This window comes from Lepisosteus platostomus, chromosome 3, assembly GCF_059453375.1.
Source record: "Lepisosteus platostomus isolate fLepPlt1 chromosome 3, fLepPlt1.hap1, whole genome shotgun sequence".
NCBI lineage: Eukaryota > Metazoa > Chordata > Actinopteri > Semionotiformes > Lepisosteidae > Lepisosteus > Lepisosteus platostomus.
Window position 1 is genome coordinate 62,857,433 of NC_142613.1, and position 18,472 is coordinate 62,875,904.

At 37.7% G+C, this 18,472-nt stretch overlaps 1 protein-coding gene across 2 annotated transcripts in view; it reads right to left on the reverse strand.

The window, feature by feature from the left end:
- itpkb (inositol-trisphosphate 3-kinase B) overlaps nt 1-18,102 on the reverse strand; it is a 63,385-nt gene extending 45,283 nt beyond the window's left edge. Inside the window, exons 1-2 of one of the 2 annotated variants that reach the window (XM_088626348.1) lie at nt 17,696-18,102; nt 12,123-13,579 (exon numbers count right to left, since the gene is read on the reverse strand). In XM_088626348.1, coding sequence (XP_088482474.1) covers nt 12,123-13,373 — 1,251 coding nt within the window. In that variant the 5' untranslated portion in view covers nt 13,374-13,579; nt 17,696-18,102. Of the gene's footprint in view, nt 1-12,122; nt 13,580-17,668 lie in introns of both variants that reach the window. The other variant, XM_088626349.1, reaches the window with a different exon arrangement.
- Between the last annotated feature and the right edge of the window lie 370 nt (nt 18,103-18,472).

Here is an 18,472-nt window from a genome sequence, read left to right on the forward strand (position 1 = left end):
GTGACAGAGCTGTATAAAATCCATCTCTCCTGGATTCATTATTTTCTAGATGTTTAAAGCACTAACATTTAATAGTATCAGAACTCACCAATCCTTTCAACTGTACTATCCAGTGCAACAAAACTTTCTCATTCTTCCTGCAATCTGCATTCATCTTCACAGACACAAAATAACCAGATTGGCCTGGTCAAAGAGATTTGTTTCCTAATGTCAGATTCCTGTCCATCCATACAAAAACAGTCAGATTTCTCAGAATCCTCCCCTACTGTATGTGGAATACACCTCCCTCTTAACTTAATACTAACAAGACCTCCTATATTGCAAGCAATCAGATGTTCACATAATGAATTCAAAGTTATAAGCATTAAAGGAAATGAAAAATAATTTTAGGCAAAGCTTCTACTTTTAGAATATATAACTTCCCTCTAGTATTTATTTCTGCTTTCTTTTAGTGCTTTTTGCATTTTTAGTAATATTTATGTTTACCTCTGAGTATCTGTTTTTAACTGCATCCTCTAGTGAAAAAAAAAACAATTGTAAATCAGTTTTAAAATATGTGGTGGAGACGGTGGACCATAGAGAATTGTCATACACAAAATAATTCAGATTTTGGCACTATTTCCTTTTGTATAAATAGACAATTAAATTTACACACAGACCTTTATAGTCATGAGGTACTACAAATCACATAAATCCAGTTTCTAAGGCAAGAGATTCTGGGAATCTATGATGTACAGTTGAAGCACAATGTTTTGGAAAGGGTTCTGGAAATTATCTACCAAATACATAATGATTATACAATGTCTAAATAAACTGTAAGTGGGATGGCTGAAATATTAATTAAGCTAAAATAATTTCACAGTTTCTCCACACCAGTAAAGTGGTGTGAATTCTGTTTGGGTTTGAAGTACTTTCAGAGGGTTTAGGTTACAAATGAGCGCAAGCTATTGTTCCTATCTTCATTTTTTGAGGTTTGATAACTATGAGTATTTCCAACATCAAAAAGAAAAAGGCTTCAGAAAGATTGACACACATGAAGCTGTACAGATATTCACTCTCCTTAGGCAAGAAAAATAAAACTGTGGAAGTTTTTTGAAAAATTAAAATGGCCCCCCTTCCAACTAAAATGGCATTTGTTACTGTGATGTCAGGTACAAACTTTAAAAAGGTTAGCACTTCATTATCACAGCCTGGTTCTGGTATTTAGTATGTTACCACAAGTTTGCTGTACCTGTTCTGCAAACTGTTTTTTTATGCTTCTGCTAATACGCAAACATACAAGGTTCTTCCCTCATCTGATTAGCACAGGAAAGGAGACACCATAATATGTTTTCAATATGATACAGGAAGCCCACAGTCTTCGGGCAGGAGGTTACAAATCAGCCCCCAGCACAGGCGCATGTTGAAAAAGTGCCAGATTTTAAGATTAGGTCTGCCTTTGCTTCTGCAAAAATGCTCTTTCTAAAAAAGTACAGAATGTATTTGATTAAAATCATAAATAAAGGGGATCTTCTCTTTTTAACTGTAGACTGCCAAGAACTAAAAAAATAAACATAACACCTCATTTCATATTCAATAAGACTTTAAAAAAGCTAATGGGTATATACTCAATCTAGTATTTATATACTAGATTAATATGTACCTTGGTGTTTTTAGATCATGGATTAAGTCATCATCACTTTTTTTTTACTCTACAGCAAAAAAGTTAGTGAAATGCACTTTATAATCAAAACAAAATCTGGAAATTGTGAAAACATTTTCTCACTTAAGTGAAAACTTCTGAAATTCCTTTATAGTTCAGATACCTTTTCACAGATTTTTTTTAATGATTTGCTGCATCACCAGAAATTCAGAACAGGTCTGTACGCAGTCTTCCATTTCTTTCTGAAATTAATATCAAGGTCCCCTACAGGGAAACATAAGGACCTACTTAGTCTGCTGCAACCTTCAAATCACAAATCTTTGTGTGTGAAGGCTAGGTAGCTACAAGAAAGTGAGTCAGAGAATCCAACAGGAGGAGAACCAACAACCCTGGGTAAACAGTTATAAACTGTCAGCAGCTAGTTTTATTTAAACACCAACTGGGGCTGGAAATTATGCGTAAATATAGCCTGTCCTGTTCAAGGTTTTTTTTTTGTCAAGTTAAAGTTTAAAAAAGCTGAATACTAACATCAACAGCAGAAACAGGTTACATCTCACTTGTTTGCGTGGAATGGAGGGGAATACAGTATATTGCCATACTTATGTGGTATGCCATAAGGGTTTCCTCTTAAAGGTCTGAAGGTGAACCTCACCCTCAACTTAGATTTATGCTGACAAATGACATAAAAACTTACACTCGTGCATAATATTAACAATATATCAATGCCAAACCACTGATTGAATAAATCTTTGAACCTGGGTCTATTTATAAAAACATTAATTGAGATTCTACCTCGCATTTGCCACAAAGTCTCCACAGCGACTGTCCTGTGATCATTGGTTTTCTGGTTTTAACTGAGGTGTAGTCAATTTTCAGGGTGTTTGCCGATGCTGTTTCGTTTGTGAGTTTTTTGACAAGAATCTAAAGTTAATACTGTGGTCGCATTTCTTTCAAACGAGGATAATCACAATTTTTTTGTATGTGTTAATAAGACAGGGCAGGTCCACAGATCTCTGAAGTTAAACCCTGAAGTAGCAACAGTCTATTCAAAAACAGCTGGCACACACACACACACTAAACACCAACACAACCTCATGTTCCTTAAAAACTGTTTGCTTAGTATGCTTTCTCTGTGATCTCAACCTTAAGTGAAGATTTTAACTACTCCTATGCAAAGCCTGCACTTTTGGCCCTGAGCGTGCAAAATCCAGAGATATTCATCTGCACCTGTTCAGACAACACGGAATGGGATTAACACTGTGCACTTTCAGGGATTGCGTAGCTGTGACATCACTGATGATCACGCCAAATTTGCAAAGAAAAAGATCATACACAAAATGAATTCATACTGTGCAGGGTACTAAATATTGCTGCATGCACTGTCACTAAGTTTTCCCCCTATAAGCCTGTCCCTGATGCAACCTACTGTATGTTGTTGTTACAGAATTCGCTCCCTGGAGATTCTGCCAATGGACTTTTTCCCAGTAATCTCTACCCAGAGTCAGTTAACCTTCATACCAAATACATGATTGACAAAGAAATTGACACAAACGTAAGCAAATCAAACGATTTACCATTATTCCCAGTCCTCCTGGGTTTCCAAGAAATCTTTAGCAAATTTTTCACTTGACAACCTCTTAATTCTACAGCACGTTATTCACAATTATCTGGAGCAGAACAGGACAGGTTTTTAAAAACAGGCTTCATTGCGTGAGTGAATTACTTCAACATTTCAGTATCAACAAATAATCATTCAAAATGATTTTTTAAATAAAAAACGGAAATTATTTTAATCAGAATCATTAATATGTTTTCATTTCATATTATTTTTAGATTAATAGCTTTATTATAATATAATTTCCGGAACTGTTATCTTGTGTTAGCCATGCTATTAAAATGTTATCATTACTGTACTTTGACCTATTGTAAAGAACCTTCACATGCACAGAAAGAGGTTATGTAAACAGAAATTAAAATAATTAAAGAAAGGGAGGCATGTTTGTACGTGCTTGTAATCCCCCATGTGTGCTGTGTGTGTGACATACACTTTAGATGTCTGCCTAGTTTCCATTCCATTGCCACTGCTTATCTGTGCATCGATAAACTCAAATTGTTATAAAAAACAATAATGTTGTAAAACATCAGCAAGTGGTACAAAGTGAGATAAAAGGTGAGCAGCCTGTTATACTTCATGCCAACTGCTTATATAAAGGTACATACTGTATATGTTTAAAACCAATGAAGAAAAAATACAAAAAACCCAATGGAAAGAACACACAAGCAACCGAATCAACCTAATAGGACACAAAGCCCTAGATGATGTGTCCTCGTAATGTTTTCCTTTCCACACACAATATTCTATAGTAAAACAGCTACAGGACCAGATCATCAGACTTGAGTCATCACAAATCAGAAAAAAAGCTTACTGGAAAAGCCTGAAACTCATATTACCAATTTCCCTCCTGGACATACAGTATGTCCCATATGAAAATCGAAGATTTTACTGATTAATAAATGTTATAACTGACATCTACATTAACACAGATGTTTGCTGGGAGTGTAAAATAACATGTTGTTTGTTAATGAATGCTTTTCTCTGTTTTTACAGAGTGATTTCTTGTGTGTTTTTACAGATTGAATTATTGTATAATCGAACCACCAGAACACTGTACAGGCAGTCTCTTTTACCCCTGCAGCCACACTGCCTATAAAAACCTTGCAGAACTGAAGACATCTGTATGAGAAGCCAGGGCTCCCACTGCCCATAGACAGGATGAAAAACAAAACTACTGAAAGCCTGGAAAGAATTTATCCAAACTGGCAGAAACAGTAGCGGAGTGTTGAGTTGTCTACAAAAAAACTCTCAAGAATGAAAGAAACTGTGGTCAGCCGGATAAAAAATTACTTGCCTACACTTGATTGTAAGGGAGGGAATGAGAGAACACGGAGAGACTAGCATTGAGGAAAAACACATTTTAATCTAAATGCGTCCCCTTATACATTTTTGTCTTGTTTCCACCCCTTCAGCAAGGCTATACCTTGTTACTCAGCTGTTACTCGAAAAGGTATTTTTTTAAGTTGGTGAATACCAAGTTTTCATTGCTGAGAATACAAATATATGTAAAAGCAGAAGCTACTGATTTGTGCCTGATACCAATATTATCAATCCGATTTTCATTGAAGCAAAGAAAGACAACACACTTATCAAAGGAGAGCTATTTAAACTAATAATATGAAAATTAAATAACTGGTAGAAAGTCTCTGGCTAGTTTTTTAAATATACTGTTGTATTCAAAGTCTTAGGTGACATGTTTTCCAGTAGATGTACTGTTTTTTTGTTGCCTATAAATTAATTTTCCATTCCAGTTCCAGTTCCATTCCTTGTGTTACAGAAATGCTAAGTAAAACTGTTAAAATTAAAATTAGCTTATACTGTATAACAGAAACAAAATTCCATAACGAATTTAGATCCAGTGGTTTCATTACATAGGAATGTGAGCTTAGGTTAGCTAGCAAAACAGTAATATGGTTTTATATTGCAGTCAGGAACACTGAATAACTGAATAAAGTGCCCCTGAATCTTTAAATTTATGACTCTTGTTGGAATTAAAATAAATAAAAACGTCAAAGAAAAATAAATTAAAAAGAAGTAAAATCCCCTCTTCCCACACCATTACTGCAAGCCATTAATCACTATTAAAATATTAAGAAGATAGGGAAACAATATCTTCATAACACATGAATCATCTACAAATATTTTTAAATATATAAATGCTCTTCTTCCAGCAGTAGCTAAACACAAAAACTAAAAGATTTAGATTCATTTAAATTTGTCATGTGTGCACTGTTTAGTTACAATAAAATATTTCATCTGGGAATTCTTAAATTCTTGACAATATAATAAACTGCTCAAGTGCAAATTAAAAGAAGTATCTCAAAATCTCTGAAGTCTCTCAAAACTTAAAATCTCCTTTAAGTGTTCATTGTCACCATAGTTAAGATATGCACATACCTGAAAGGAGGCAGATCCTTCTAACTTGCTATTCTTTTGATTTTGTCAGCTGGTAGAAATTAACTAAGATTAATTTCAGACTATCAACCGTATGATCTGTAATTTGGATCATGAGTATTTTTTAAATTTCCAATTGCACAACGCCAGACAAGTTTATTATGGAGAGATTGTACATGGACTGGAAAGAACATAGAAACTAGAAGACCCCTGAGGGTTGGAATGTAGCTCTTGCATCAGTAAAGTCTGAAACTCACAAAAGACCATCATGAGGACTTAATGTTAATGATGTTAAGGTCTTATTTTTTCTGAAATGAGTGTGCTTGTGAAGTTTCTACGTTTGCTGAAAGGTAGACATGCTCAACAAACTGAAGGCAAAGTTTCCCTGCCCTGTATCTTGGTCTGGCAATTTCAGGAGCACAGCCGTTAGCAGCAGAGGGCTGCAGAGAAAACATGGAATGTGACTCTGCTGATCCCCTGCATGTATAGGTGCAACCCAGTAACACAGGTTATAAGATGGAAGTTGCAGTAAACTAAAGGTTTTATCTTCTCCCTTATTCTGTTTCCATCTGTTGTAGAAGTGCTTATCCACTGTTGTTGAAATGCTTATCAAGAACACTTACCGTCCTTATCTCTGGGCATGCAAAAGTAGAAAGCACAGGAGGCAGGACAGCACTGCATTGAGAACAAAAAAGTATTTGATTTTTTTAAGATACCATTTCTATCAATTTTTGCAGAGCATCTTTAAGAATCCTACCCAGGGAACAAAAGAAGTATTACACAACATTTAAATTCAAAGCCCAAAGACACACCTGCCGGACAGAGGCATCTCACTGCAGCTGAATCCAATGTACTATAGAATTAGAATTTAAGCTTTGGGCAGAAATTAAAGAAATGGAATATCACTTCCACATCTTGCTGACTATTACGAACTTGTGATTTTTTTCAGCTACAAATCCAACTTCTTAATAATAAAACATTTGAGGACAAAAGATCAAAAAGCAATTCTGAACATCTAAAACATTTCTCTTACCCTAGAACCCGTTCCCTACAGTAATCTTCTGATGTGTCCTTTTTAGATAGGTTTTCGAAAACAAGGATGCTTGCTAACATATCATGCTTTAAGAAAAAGTAACCTTTCCCTACTGCTGGCCGTAGGTGAATGGCTTGGTTAATACTTTAAGACTTAAGAGTTTTCTCTTCATGATTACTATATGGCAGAAAACTGAATGGTTTGGTTTTGTATTTTATTTTGACTCTTTAATTTCAAATTAATGTACTCGAATAGTATTTAATGTGGCAATTTAATGTGCCTTGTTCTAGAGTTGGTATACAAGGATTTTTCACTCTCATATCATCATTGCTCATTCTCTTGCCATTTTTGTACGTGATTGTGTGCATACAATATTGCTTTGTATCAGTAGTCTCTGATGTGCTACTATCTTGAACATAGTGTTTCTCAAGCTGTTTTTGACAGACGTTTTTGTGTTGCGTTCTGGTTCTTTTAAAAACAGATAAAAAGATAGAAGGAATTTAGATTTGCTCCCAAAGTGAATGGTTGGTAATTGCTGGATGAGAGTCACATGAAGCACATTTCTGTCAATTATTGTTGCTCTTCAGGTGGGCCAATGTTAAGGTCATCCTCAGATCTTTTTCCTATTCAAAGGCTGCCTAGTTCTTCATTTTAGGAAATGCAGTAAACCTTAGACCACTACCCTAATATTTGGACTCAGAATTTGTTCACCATGGGGGCCATGGTCAGTATATTTGTAGCTTTAACAACATCTTTTCTAAGTCAGCACTGGGGTGGAGGTTTGCCTATTCTCAGAGCTTATTTCCTTATAAAGCCGTACACACAGAGCCCTGCAAGACTAAAATGAGCAGCCTGGAACATAACTGCAAGAAAACACCAGGCACAAAATAAAACAGACACACATACCTGTATCTCTTAATCTGGCCATGTAGCTACTGTACTAATACAGATACTCATGCAGAATGCTGATAAATCATGATAATGGTACTTAATGGTACTCATTCAAGTATTTTAGATTATACACTTATGGTTACTCTGTTGGAGCGTAAAGAATACATATATTTCTAAAGCAATACAAATAATTAGAAATTATAAAAAAAATATTAAATCATCAATTTCCCTTCAGGATCAATAAAGTCTTAAATATCTAAAGCACTTTTAAATGTACGGTAGAAGAAAGGCATCAGTGGTGTATATTGAAGAAGACAACAATTGTTTGAAAAACTAAAAAATGGTTTTAAACTGATCAGTTTAAAAAGCACATCATGGTCAGCAGAATATATGAGCCACTTCTGTCAGCAATGACACGCTACTACTCTTGAGTTTTCAATCTGAGGTAAAAGCACCTGTCTTTGAAACACTAGTGAGCTGACTTGTTACGCCATTCACACATGTCCTTCCTCTTTTATATTCAAGACAAAGGTGCCAAAACAATTTCAAAGTGACAAATGTTCTGACTTTCACTGGGTCTGTTTATGCTCGATGTACAATATACTCTCCTTCACGACCCATAAAATGAAATGTCTTGTTTTCAGATGTGTCTAAGAGACTTAAAACACAGACTGTTGCCTGCACACGTATATTACCAGTTGCCTAAACAATACCAATTTTGAACCACAGTATGCTGTATTTCATCCTAACAATGTTTGTGGTGGACATACTAAGAACATCTCGATTTAAAAGGCACCTTTGCCTTGTGGAAGTGTAAAACTGCACTTACACAGACCTAATGATTATATTCAGAGGTGTCCTGCCAAAATAAACAAAAAATAATAAAATGCCTTAAATTATAAAAACAGAATGTACAGTACAAAGGAATTGGACTGGAGACATTGTGACACAAACACCAAAAAGGAAATCAGAGGACACAAAAGAGAATTAGTGTTGGCACTCCCAGTTCAAAAGTTTCTACAAACCAACCCATTCAACCTGTTAATAACCACTTTGTCTGTCGTTTTACAATATTTCATGATTTTTTTCTCTTCCATTCCTTACAACGCTATATGTGTACGCTTTTAAAAACTTGGAGTAGTACAGACTTGTATTGCTTGTGGCAAACAAGCTGTTCCCTTCAGTGTAACTGTAACCCTGAAACATTGACAGTGTGAGATCAGGGTACGTGTAAAGTCACAGCAGTTTGCAAGAAAACATGGACAAAACCCAAGAAATAATAATGGATATAATCATTTTTTCTCCCTAAAGGCATGTCCATAGCACCTTCTACAGTACATCTGTATTCTGTCCTGCTCTGAATAGTTCAGGAAGTTATTAACAAGTTTTTCACACACATTTGTAAAACTAACTGTGCTGCCTTTTTTATCCAAAGCGAAAAAAGTGCTATAACTACTGTACTTCCAGGATGTATTGTGGGAGGCCACGAGGTGAAACCTTATGGAACTAATCCAATATTCAAATAAAGCCTTTTAATTTAAAATACGTATTCAGAACATGCCCTTAGGCACTAAGTATATTTACACATACAGGATCTACTGGACATTACGTAAACCCGCTAAACCACAACCTATATAACATCCTCTTTCAGATAGGTTTTCTGTCTTTTTCAAAGCATGCAGATAAAGGGCTTTCCAGGATGTATATCTTCATCTTCAGGCTTGCAGGGGTCAGGCACTGCACAGTTCTGTCCTCCTAATCCCCAACCAAGGATAAGGCAGTAAAGATGCCATATTGTGTGTTTCAAAGTCACATGGTTTTCTCATTCATACTATTCATTGTCATATGTTCAGCAGTTAGCAAAAACACTGCAATTCCATTAAGAATATTTTAAGCCTATTATCCAATTATAGTATAATGGCTTTTTATGTTGCTTTTAACACATACAGAATCTTCCTCAGTCCAGACTGGGACACCACGCATTTGGTTCATGAGTACTTACTGTATGTCACTGTATGGCCTTATAGCATTATTATCCAGACTAATTCTAAGTTAATGCAGCATGCTGTTGCACATATTAAACTCTGTGAGAGCAGATTCCGAGTTCCTATGAACATCAATTAACTTAATGCAATACCTCTCAGCTTACAGTGCAGAAAAATCCAAATTTGGGAATTTTTTTTGCTCAATATTCAACTTAGAATACAATTTTGTTCTGTGAATGGCTATAATATATAAAGTTTCTAATAGTTTCTTCTAGTTCAGGGACATGGGACAGCTGAAGTCTATCTCAGCAAGCAACGGGCACAAGGGAGGCTACACCCTGGATGGGACATCAGTCCATCAGACACTGACACACACCCACTCACACCAGGGCCTGTTTCATCCTGGGCAATTTTCAGTTGGATCCATTTACATAGGCTTTTTGTAAAAGAATAGACTAAATTAATTACCAAAAGGATTAGTGAGAATTCAGTCTTAATATTTTAAACAAAAGGTTTTTCAAATCCAGATCATTTTAGATCACAATGCTTCAATGTAGGAGTTTTTACCAAATGCTCTAACTGCAAAGGCAAGGAGTCTTTTAATCTGTGTGTTTCTGTGTTAAGAGTCCTGCAGATTAGTAAGGATTGAAGGAAGACCTTTGTGAAACAGCTCAGTGATACAGTGTATTATTCTTGTTCGGAAAGACCTGTTTTTCGAATACTACACTGAACCTGAAAGATCATAAAAACTGTGTCCTGTGCTTACAAAGTAAGATGAAAGATAAGTAACACTAATGATAATAATAATAGGAAAAGGCTAAAAAAGCAACCCAAATGCTTTGATAAGAAATCAGATAAGCTAAAAGTCTTTGCATTACTTTCATGTCATCAGTTATCAAATAACTCATTGAGAGTCAATCGACTTGCTTCTTAAAAGTTCAAGCTAAACATAGCAAATTGACAAGTATAAGGAAACCCACGCAACATTTCTGCAGGCCACCTGCCAGACATACAGGTATTTACTGAATTTCAATGGCTTTTTAAAAATAAATATTTGCACATTTGGAGCTGAAAAGACATCATAACCAAGACACTGGATGATATACAGTATGTTAAACTGATGTACAACCTGTTGAGTATATAACTGTCAAAGATGTGCATATCTAAAGTACTTTATGTCACAAGGTTATTCAAGAACAGTTATTTTATGATAGTCGATAAGACATTTTGCAAATGCAAGCTGCTCTGTGTAACAGTTAGCTTTAGTCCGCCACGACTTGTTAACTACAGCACGAGAACATTTAATTATTTTTTACATGTTGTAACAATCCTTCACTAACTTCAAAAATAAGCAATGCAAACAGAAGTTATCTTCTGTGTTTATGTGAAATTGGCATAGATTGCTGTTATGTGATAATGGTACAGACTGCTCTGTTGTGTGTTAAACAAATTGCCTGATAAAAGTCACAAATCCATGGGACAGCTCTTTATTACGCTACTTTTGTTTGAAACCTAAATATCTATGAAGATATAATTTTGTAATTTAGCAATACGCATTGCATGAATAATACAAGTGCATGAATAACTTTATTGTATGAGTCTTTTTAGAAATGCACAGTTCCTATATATACTTTTGTGACACATTTTGCTTCTTCACTTAATGTCTGAAACAATGTCACAATCCAGATCCACCCCTGAAGAAAGCCACGACATGAAATAACGAATTCCCAGGACTGAGCACTAACGGAATATCATTGTGCACAAACACTGTTAAAGCCAAGTAGGGTGGGATAATTATCCATGTGGAGCGACTCTCTACCACACCAGATCTCCCTAGTTGCTACCAGCTTATGTTTTATCCTTCTACCCGTGGACTATAAATTCTGTCTATTCACGTTTGCCTGCATTTATATCTATGTTTTGTTTTAAAGAAAAGGCCCATCTATGATCAATTTATGTAAACCTTATGGATTTATACACAAGACAGGTTGATCTTTCAGCAAATATTTTAGTTTTCCTTTTTACTAGTGAACAAAACATAAAAGCAATTTTAACTATAAAGTTAAAAGTGACAAACTTTTTTAAAGACACATACACCACTTGGTTTTTGGCACACCAGGCAAACCCTCTATTTGTAGTGTGTGCAGTTCCCTCCCAGTATCCCCTGGGATTCCCTGAGATCTTAAAATAGCTCCTAAATGCCCCCCTCTGTTCTGTAGATTTCTATAGAGTGCCGTTTTATTTATTTTTCTTGTGGTTGGTTTGCCACAAAATTTACTTTAGTTTTCTTTTGCCCTCCGTTATAATCTACAAAAACATCTAGCTGTTTCCCCTTTCCAAACAATCTTTGTATAAATATACAAATATAAAATATATAGTATTTTAATCATTATTTTTAGTTCACGGCACAAAAGGTAACTCATTCACGATTTATCTTGGCTTGTACACTACGGGCCGGGACACAATTCTAAAAATGGCCAGTTGTGTTGCATGCAGAGACCATAACGACCCATTATTCCTAAACCGAGAGATGAGAAAACATGCCGAAATGGCCAGACTCACTGCTCTAGGATTGCTCTGCTGCTCGGCTTGAAGGAAGGCGGAGGACTGTCCCTCTGCGCGCTCGGGGTCACTGGAGATATCGTCCTCCGATTCCTCCCAAGAGGACGAGAAGCCGGTGGAGGAGTTGGAGGAAGAGGAGAGCTTCCTCGCCGCTCTGGCACAGTGAGGGCTGGGCTGCATGTCGGCCCCTTCCTCCGGCGCCTCCATCCCGTGGTCTGTTACAATGACGGAGGGGATGCTCCCCACCTCAGGGCAGTTCCCCTCACCTAAAGCAGAGGCAGTAGCTTGCTGCTGGGTTTCCGCTGGCTCGGCTCCTTCCTTCGTCAAGCAAGGGCTGGACCCTGCTGTTGCTGCTGCTTGCTCTGTCGCTGCCAAGTTCTTGCCAACCCCCAGTGAACTAGGGGAATGACTGCTGGCTGAACTGTCTGCTTTAGTCCACGTTCCTGCTGATTTGTCTGCATGTTGCCTGCCCTGTTCCCTATTTGGGTCACCCAGGCTGTTTTCCTTTATGCAGTTCTCCAGTTCTCTGTCTGAGCTGCCACATCCTTTTCCATTCTGGAACTCCTTCGGGATACAGGGCAGGCCGTCCTGTCGCTGAGGGGAGGCCTCCCTGGCAGCCTCGCTCGGCTCCGAGGCAAAGGAGGGCCTGCGGGCATTCCGGGGACTCCGCGGGATCCCGGAGTTCTGCGCCCTGGAGCGGAGGTCCGAAATCTGGGCCTCAAACAGGTCCACTTTTTTGTTCACCTCAACGTTTTGTAACTCCCGGTGGATCTGTGGAATCTGCACCATCCGCCTGATCTGCTTCTCCTCGGGAAAGCCCAGTTTCAGACTCAGCTCCCCATACGGCCCGGGGCTGGGGGGCTGGCTATCGTCACTGAACCTCCCCCGGCTGGGGCTGCTGAACCTCCTCGCCCGGCCGCCCTCTGACACCCCCAAGGTATCAGGCGGCCTTGTGGGAGACCGGCCTCTTGGGCTGCTGGGGCTGGGAACGCTGGGGAACACAAAGGAGGTCCTGGGAGACGTAGGACTCAGGCTCCCGGGGCTGTATCTGCCCCCACTCACCAGTACCTGGCAGTAGGTAGCATTTCGATCTGGCACAGGCAGTACAGGCCTTGCAGTCCGAGGACTGCTGTCACTTTTCAGATTATTTGCATTCATCATAATTAAGCTGTTCAAGGCATATGCAGCCATAATATCAGGCTGTTGGTCACTTGAAGAGTTCCCATTTAGCCTTGATCTTGTTTGCTCCATTGACTCTTCAACCCCAGCATGATTTTTGTTTTGGGGGGTGGGGGGGGGGGGGAGTGGGAAAGGGACAAACGGCCTTCTTGAAATGGGGAGCAACGATAGACAGAAGGGCGAGGTTCACCGACGACGGTCAGAGAAAGCCAGGGTCACAAAAAGCTTGTTTGTTTGAAGAGGTTATTTCAGCACATCCAGCACCATAAACAAAGAAGCTGGGGGAAAAAATAAATTGAAAAGGATATCAGTTTAGTGAAGACACGACAAACTTCAAAATAAAAAAAATACAGAATTGCATTTTTCAATCAAAGGCATGATGACTAACTTTTTAGATGATAGCACTACTGCTTTGAAACAATAAAGAAGCAATAGTGCCAGTTCTACAGTTAATCAGGGTCCTTGAGGTGTCCCCTGTCATGGAAAACTGGACGAATTAAAGAGAGCTGCTGTTTTAAGAAGCAAAACTGTGAATTTTAATGTATTAAACAGGTACTTAATTGTACAGTTTTGTAATTTATATAGTTACTTCCAAGTATTTAAGCCATTTCCTTTAAACCACTGAAACTCAGCAGTCATACATCTGGTCAAAACACAGACGGTGCCGATTGTCTCCATTTAAAAAAAAAAACTAAAGAATTGATCGTTTTTCCTTTACTTTAATGTTGGGCTTAAAACATTTTGGCCTGTTTTTTTTTGTGAACATAAGCTGAATGTTTGTTTCACCGACTGTGATTGGCAATAGCTGTAGACGTGCTTCACAGCATTAGGCTGTTTAGAATCAGTAATAATTGGCAGAACCTCTGTGGAAACGTCAGACAAAACAATGGAAATAGATGGTGTGGAAAAATGTATTTGTGTTTCTTTTGTGTGTATTTATACATTACTTTTTAAAGTGATATTCTGTGGCTCACACTATCATAAATTAAGCAGACCAGGATTCTGGCATCACACAAAGATAAACCAGGAACATTAGCAACAAAAGCAAAATAGAAAACTATCAACAAATTGAGCTAATTCAACACGTTTTAAAGGTTTTGAATGTTTGCTTAACATTTTTGCATGTACCAAAAGCAAGCAGTATTTGTTTAGTTTATTGTTAAGATTATCCCACATATTCAGTGATCAATTCAGTTTAAAAGCATTTGCATGAAAGCTATTAAGCGATGTAGCATAGCTACTAAAAACGAAGATAAATGCTGTTTTATCCTGATTTGTTTGCACCCGGTCTCTCCTGTCGTTATTAGGTTAATGGTTACATACGGAGGTGCTAATTATTTTTATAAGCTCCAAATTCAGAGTCTCAGATGACAGTATAGTGAACTATCACTACGAGCTTCATCCCTGCACTTTCCTCCCAAATTCTCACTTATAAGCCCTTCAGCCTCCGGACACAGCAAGCGCAGATGGCATACGTTAGAAGAGGGATGCAGCTCCCAGTGAATGGATTGTACTGTAAGTCACAAGGGCCTTTGTCACTCACCAAGCTAGTCTGTGGTGCAGCGCTGGTTGGTCACAACTCCCAGTTAGTGACATAACCTAGACCTAAACAGCAATGTCTGGCTTTAATCTGAGCTCTAGAGAAGTACCTTCAAAAAAACTAGGCATTGCTAAGATAAGAGGCGTAAGTCAAACTACATTTCATAAATGTACAGGAGTCTCAGTACAAATCTGAACCTACAACTGTAGGTGGACGTCACATAAAAGCAAACACTAGTTATATTATTAATATTAAAATAAATCTTTATCTACAGGTGAGGGTCTCCTCAGAGCAAGGCCCTGGTACCTGCATAACAAATTCCTAACTTTTAAATGCTGTCACTAAGCCAACAAAGCAGAAACAGTTTCATACGGTATTTTTTCACCCAGTTACATTTGGCTATTAGTCTATAAAACGACAGTGACTATATTTCTAAAGCTGACATAATACCAACTCACAGAACTCGTCAAAAGAATCCGATGTAATAAATAACAACAAATGCTTAAACAGGGAATACTCCTGTGTACTGGTTCAGGACGGGATAATTTAGCCTCCTCTCCAGGGACACATCTACAAGAGGAAATCTATCGCTTAACTTCAGCTGCTATATTTTCGGAAGAGGTGTATTAATCAGGGGCAAGGGTGGGGAAACCGAAAACAATAAACTTAGTCAAATTGAGAACTGAGGCACCATTAGGGAGCTCTTCAGTTTCTCAGAGGAGAGTATTGTGCGCTTGGGCCTGGTGCCACAAGACAGTTTAGGGTTTTGGATTCCTCTAAACTCCTTGCAGAGACAGGTAAATGTCACATTGCCTCTTCACAATGGCCATTAAAAACAGCAACCTACTGCCATCACTACGAAACATGTACTTGCTCAATTACCTTAAGTCAGCGTAGATTCAGTTCAGTTGTACCTGAGTTTTTGACTGTACCAGTGTAGGAGTCAAAATATTCAGACCTCAAAATGTCTGCACTTGAAGGGGCTCCAATAAGAGACCTTATGCATTATTATTCTGATGGTCTTTGAAATTGCTCTTTCACTCCCATTTGTGAAGCACAAAGTCTAACAAAGGGGCCACTTGACTCAGTCACTGCTTCCTTGCATTTTTATTTTAGAGTTTTCTGGCACATTATTAAAATGTGGTTTCACGTCTTTGGTCCAGTTATAAAATATTAAAGATTAATTTGAAAATATTACATACTCTTAGATGGTGATTTTTAATCTATCCTAAAATGAAGTACTATCTTTTTTCCATTTACATACAGTAGGCAGGTGTGCAAAAACCATCTGGGTTTGTTTCCTGTCAACACAGCACAGTGACCACTACTGAACAAGAGTGTGGGGAGTCCTCCTAGATCCACTACTAGCCTATCAATGATTTGGTTTAAGGATCGAATAAAAGGTATCAGTCGTCGTTCACTTACACAAATGTGGAGTTACTTGGTTGAAAATCAAACGTGTGGAAAAAATAAAAATGCCACAGTGCTGTACTCAACAATATGTTTTGCAAAATTTGCATCCAAGGAGTATATGAAAACTAGCAATCCCAGTTTCTCTGTTCTGTTTGGCCTTCTTTATAATAACAATCAAATGGTTAAGTACCAGGCCACATTCGATGCAGTGATGTAACTAAAGAAACAAACTAAAACAGGCTAATCTTAACCACAGTGCTCTAAGGTTTTTGAACGATGAAGCTCACTAAGGCTCAATCACCTCTTCATTTTAAAGCAACATGATATAAAATGGGTTTGTAACTCGCTGTACAAATCTCAGTGGCTCATAACTGAACGCACTTGAATAGAAAACATCATACACAGCTTTGAACACACATGGTTTTAATTCGTTTCTGCCTTTACTGTCTTGCATGTTAATAAAAATAGCATAAATGCTGGTGAATAATAAACCATAACAAAGAACAATATTTTATTCAGTATTTTACCTTTTCTGTTTATATGTGCATATAACGCATTCTCACGTGTTCAAATTTACATCACCTGCCTTTTACGTGCTTGCAATGGAATTTATTTTTAATAGCTGTAAATAATTTGTTCATACGGCTTTTTAAGTGTGAGAAACAGAACAAAATCGTTTCTATTGAAAAAATCGGTTCTTGGCAAGCGTAAACTTGTCTTCTATACATGGTAATCAACGGCCAGTACTTCGGATTCCTGAGTGTGGAATGTGCTTTTAAAAGCATCACTGTGTTGCAACAACTTCGCGTCGCTTTCAGTACTACTGGTTTGTACACAATTAATAAAACGAATTAAATACATTTTATTCACCACGTTCGAGGTCCCTTAAAGTTTAATACACAAACACTACTTTAGGAATACTTAATCTAAAAGGTACAGCATTAAGCTACACTTCACATAGGCAACTGCGAATGTACAGTACCATTTAAAATCAAAATGTTGAGTAAACAAAAATAACTTTAATGTATGTTATTGGTCTCAACTACACAATTTTTTTTTTTTTTACGTTTAGGTCTCTATTATTGTTTAGATGTCTATTATTGCTTCTAATTCGTTCTTGTCCTTAGCACCGCTGCAGTCAAACGCACCAGCAGACCAACATGAATCACCTTCCTGGCTCTGTACCGTACGTCCAGCGGAGAATTGCTTCATTGTTTTCACTATTTAAAGCGCCGTTGTAACGGTATGCGTAGCAACATACATGTATACTTCCTAAGTCTGTGAATTTCTTAAAAGCGTTCTCAGAGGAGCCAGGCATCATTCCAGAACGTCACTCGTGCACAGCATTCTTCATACACTCCCCGTTCATAAACAGAATTTCAAGACTTGCCAAGCAAAAGTTACGGCAACTGACCTACTGAAAGAAATTAGCTGGTTTTACCTTGTAGAAAGGCTCGGCTGTTTTTTATCACTGGAGGTACGTCCCTGTCCAGTCCTCAATCTCAAGTAAAATACAGTACGACCTAGACACCGCTTTACTCCAGAGAACTTCTGAATAGATCCCCCCCGAGCGACATCTGCTCAGCAGGCTCTGAAAAGCAGAATCCCTTTCACGATTTCCGCATAGTAGAAGCGATCTAGTTGTCCGAGTCTTAGACTTCGCGTTTTTGCTTCTCCAGCGTCATTTCAATATCCTTACGGTATATTGGTATTGACCAGTTCAGTTCTTCAGCGTTATGCTTCGGAGTTACACGTTTGTTTAATGTACAAAAAGCAGGAAGGAAGTTAGACTGTCTGCAAGGTTTAAATCAACGGAACAAGCTATTCTTTTTCTAATGTCGCCAAGTAGAAGGCAGCAGGGAAGCGCTTCAAGAAAAAAAAAGTTTCCATTGCTAGTCTTAAACGCTCGTAACCCAAGTCAGTTAACACTCAGGGTAAACTGCTTTTTTATTTTCATTCAAAAGCGTACCTATCAACGCAGGGTTTTTCCACAGAATATTAATATCCACATAGCTTTTAATATTTCATTTTAATTGGAAACATATTTGTAAATTAATGTAAATAACCTTTATCTCCCAGCCAACCTTGTTAGCGTGTGTGGAGAGACACGAAAATGTTTTTACCTCTTCGTGATAAGTTACGTTTTGTTTTTCCCATAATTGCTCAAGTTAAGTCATTGCATTTTGAAACGATGTCTGTTTAAAAGATGATATCCATA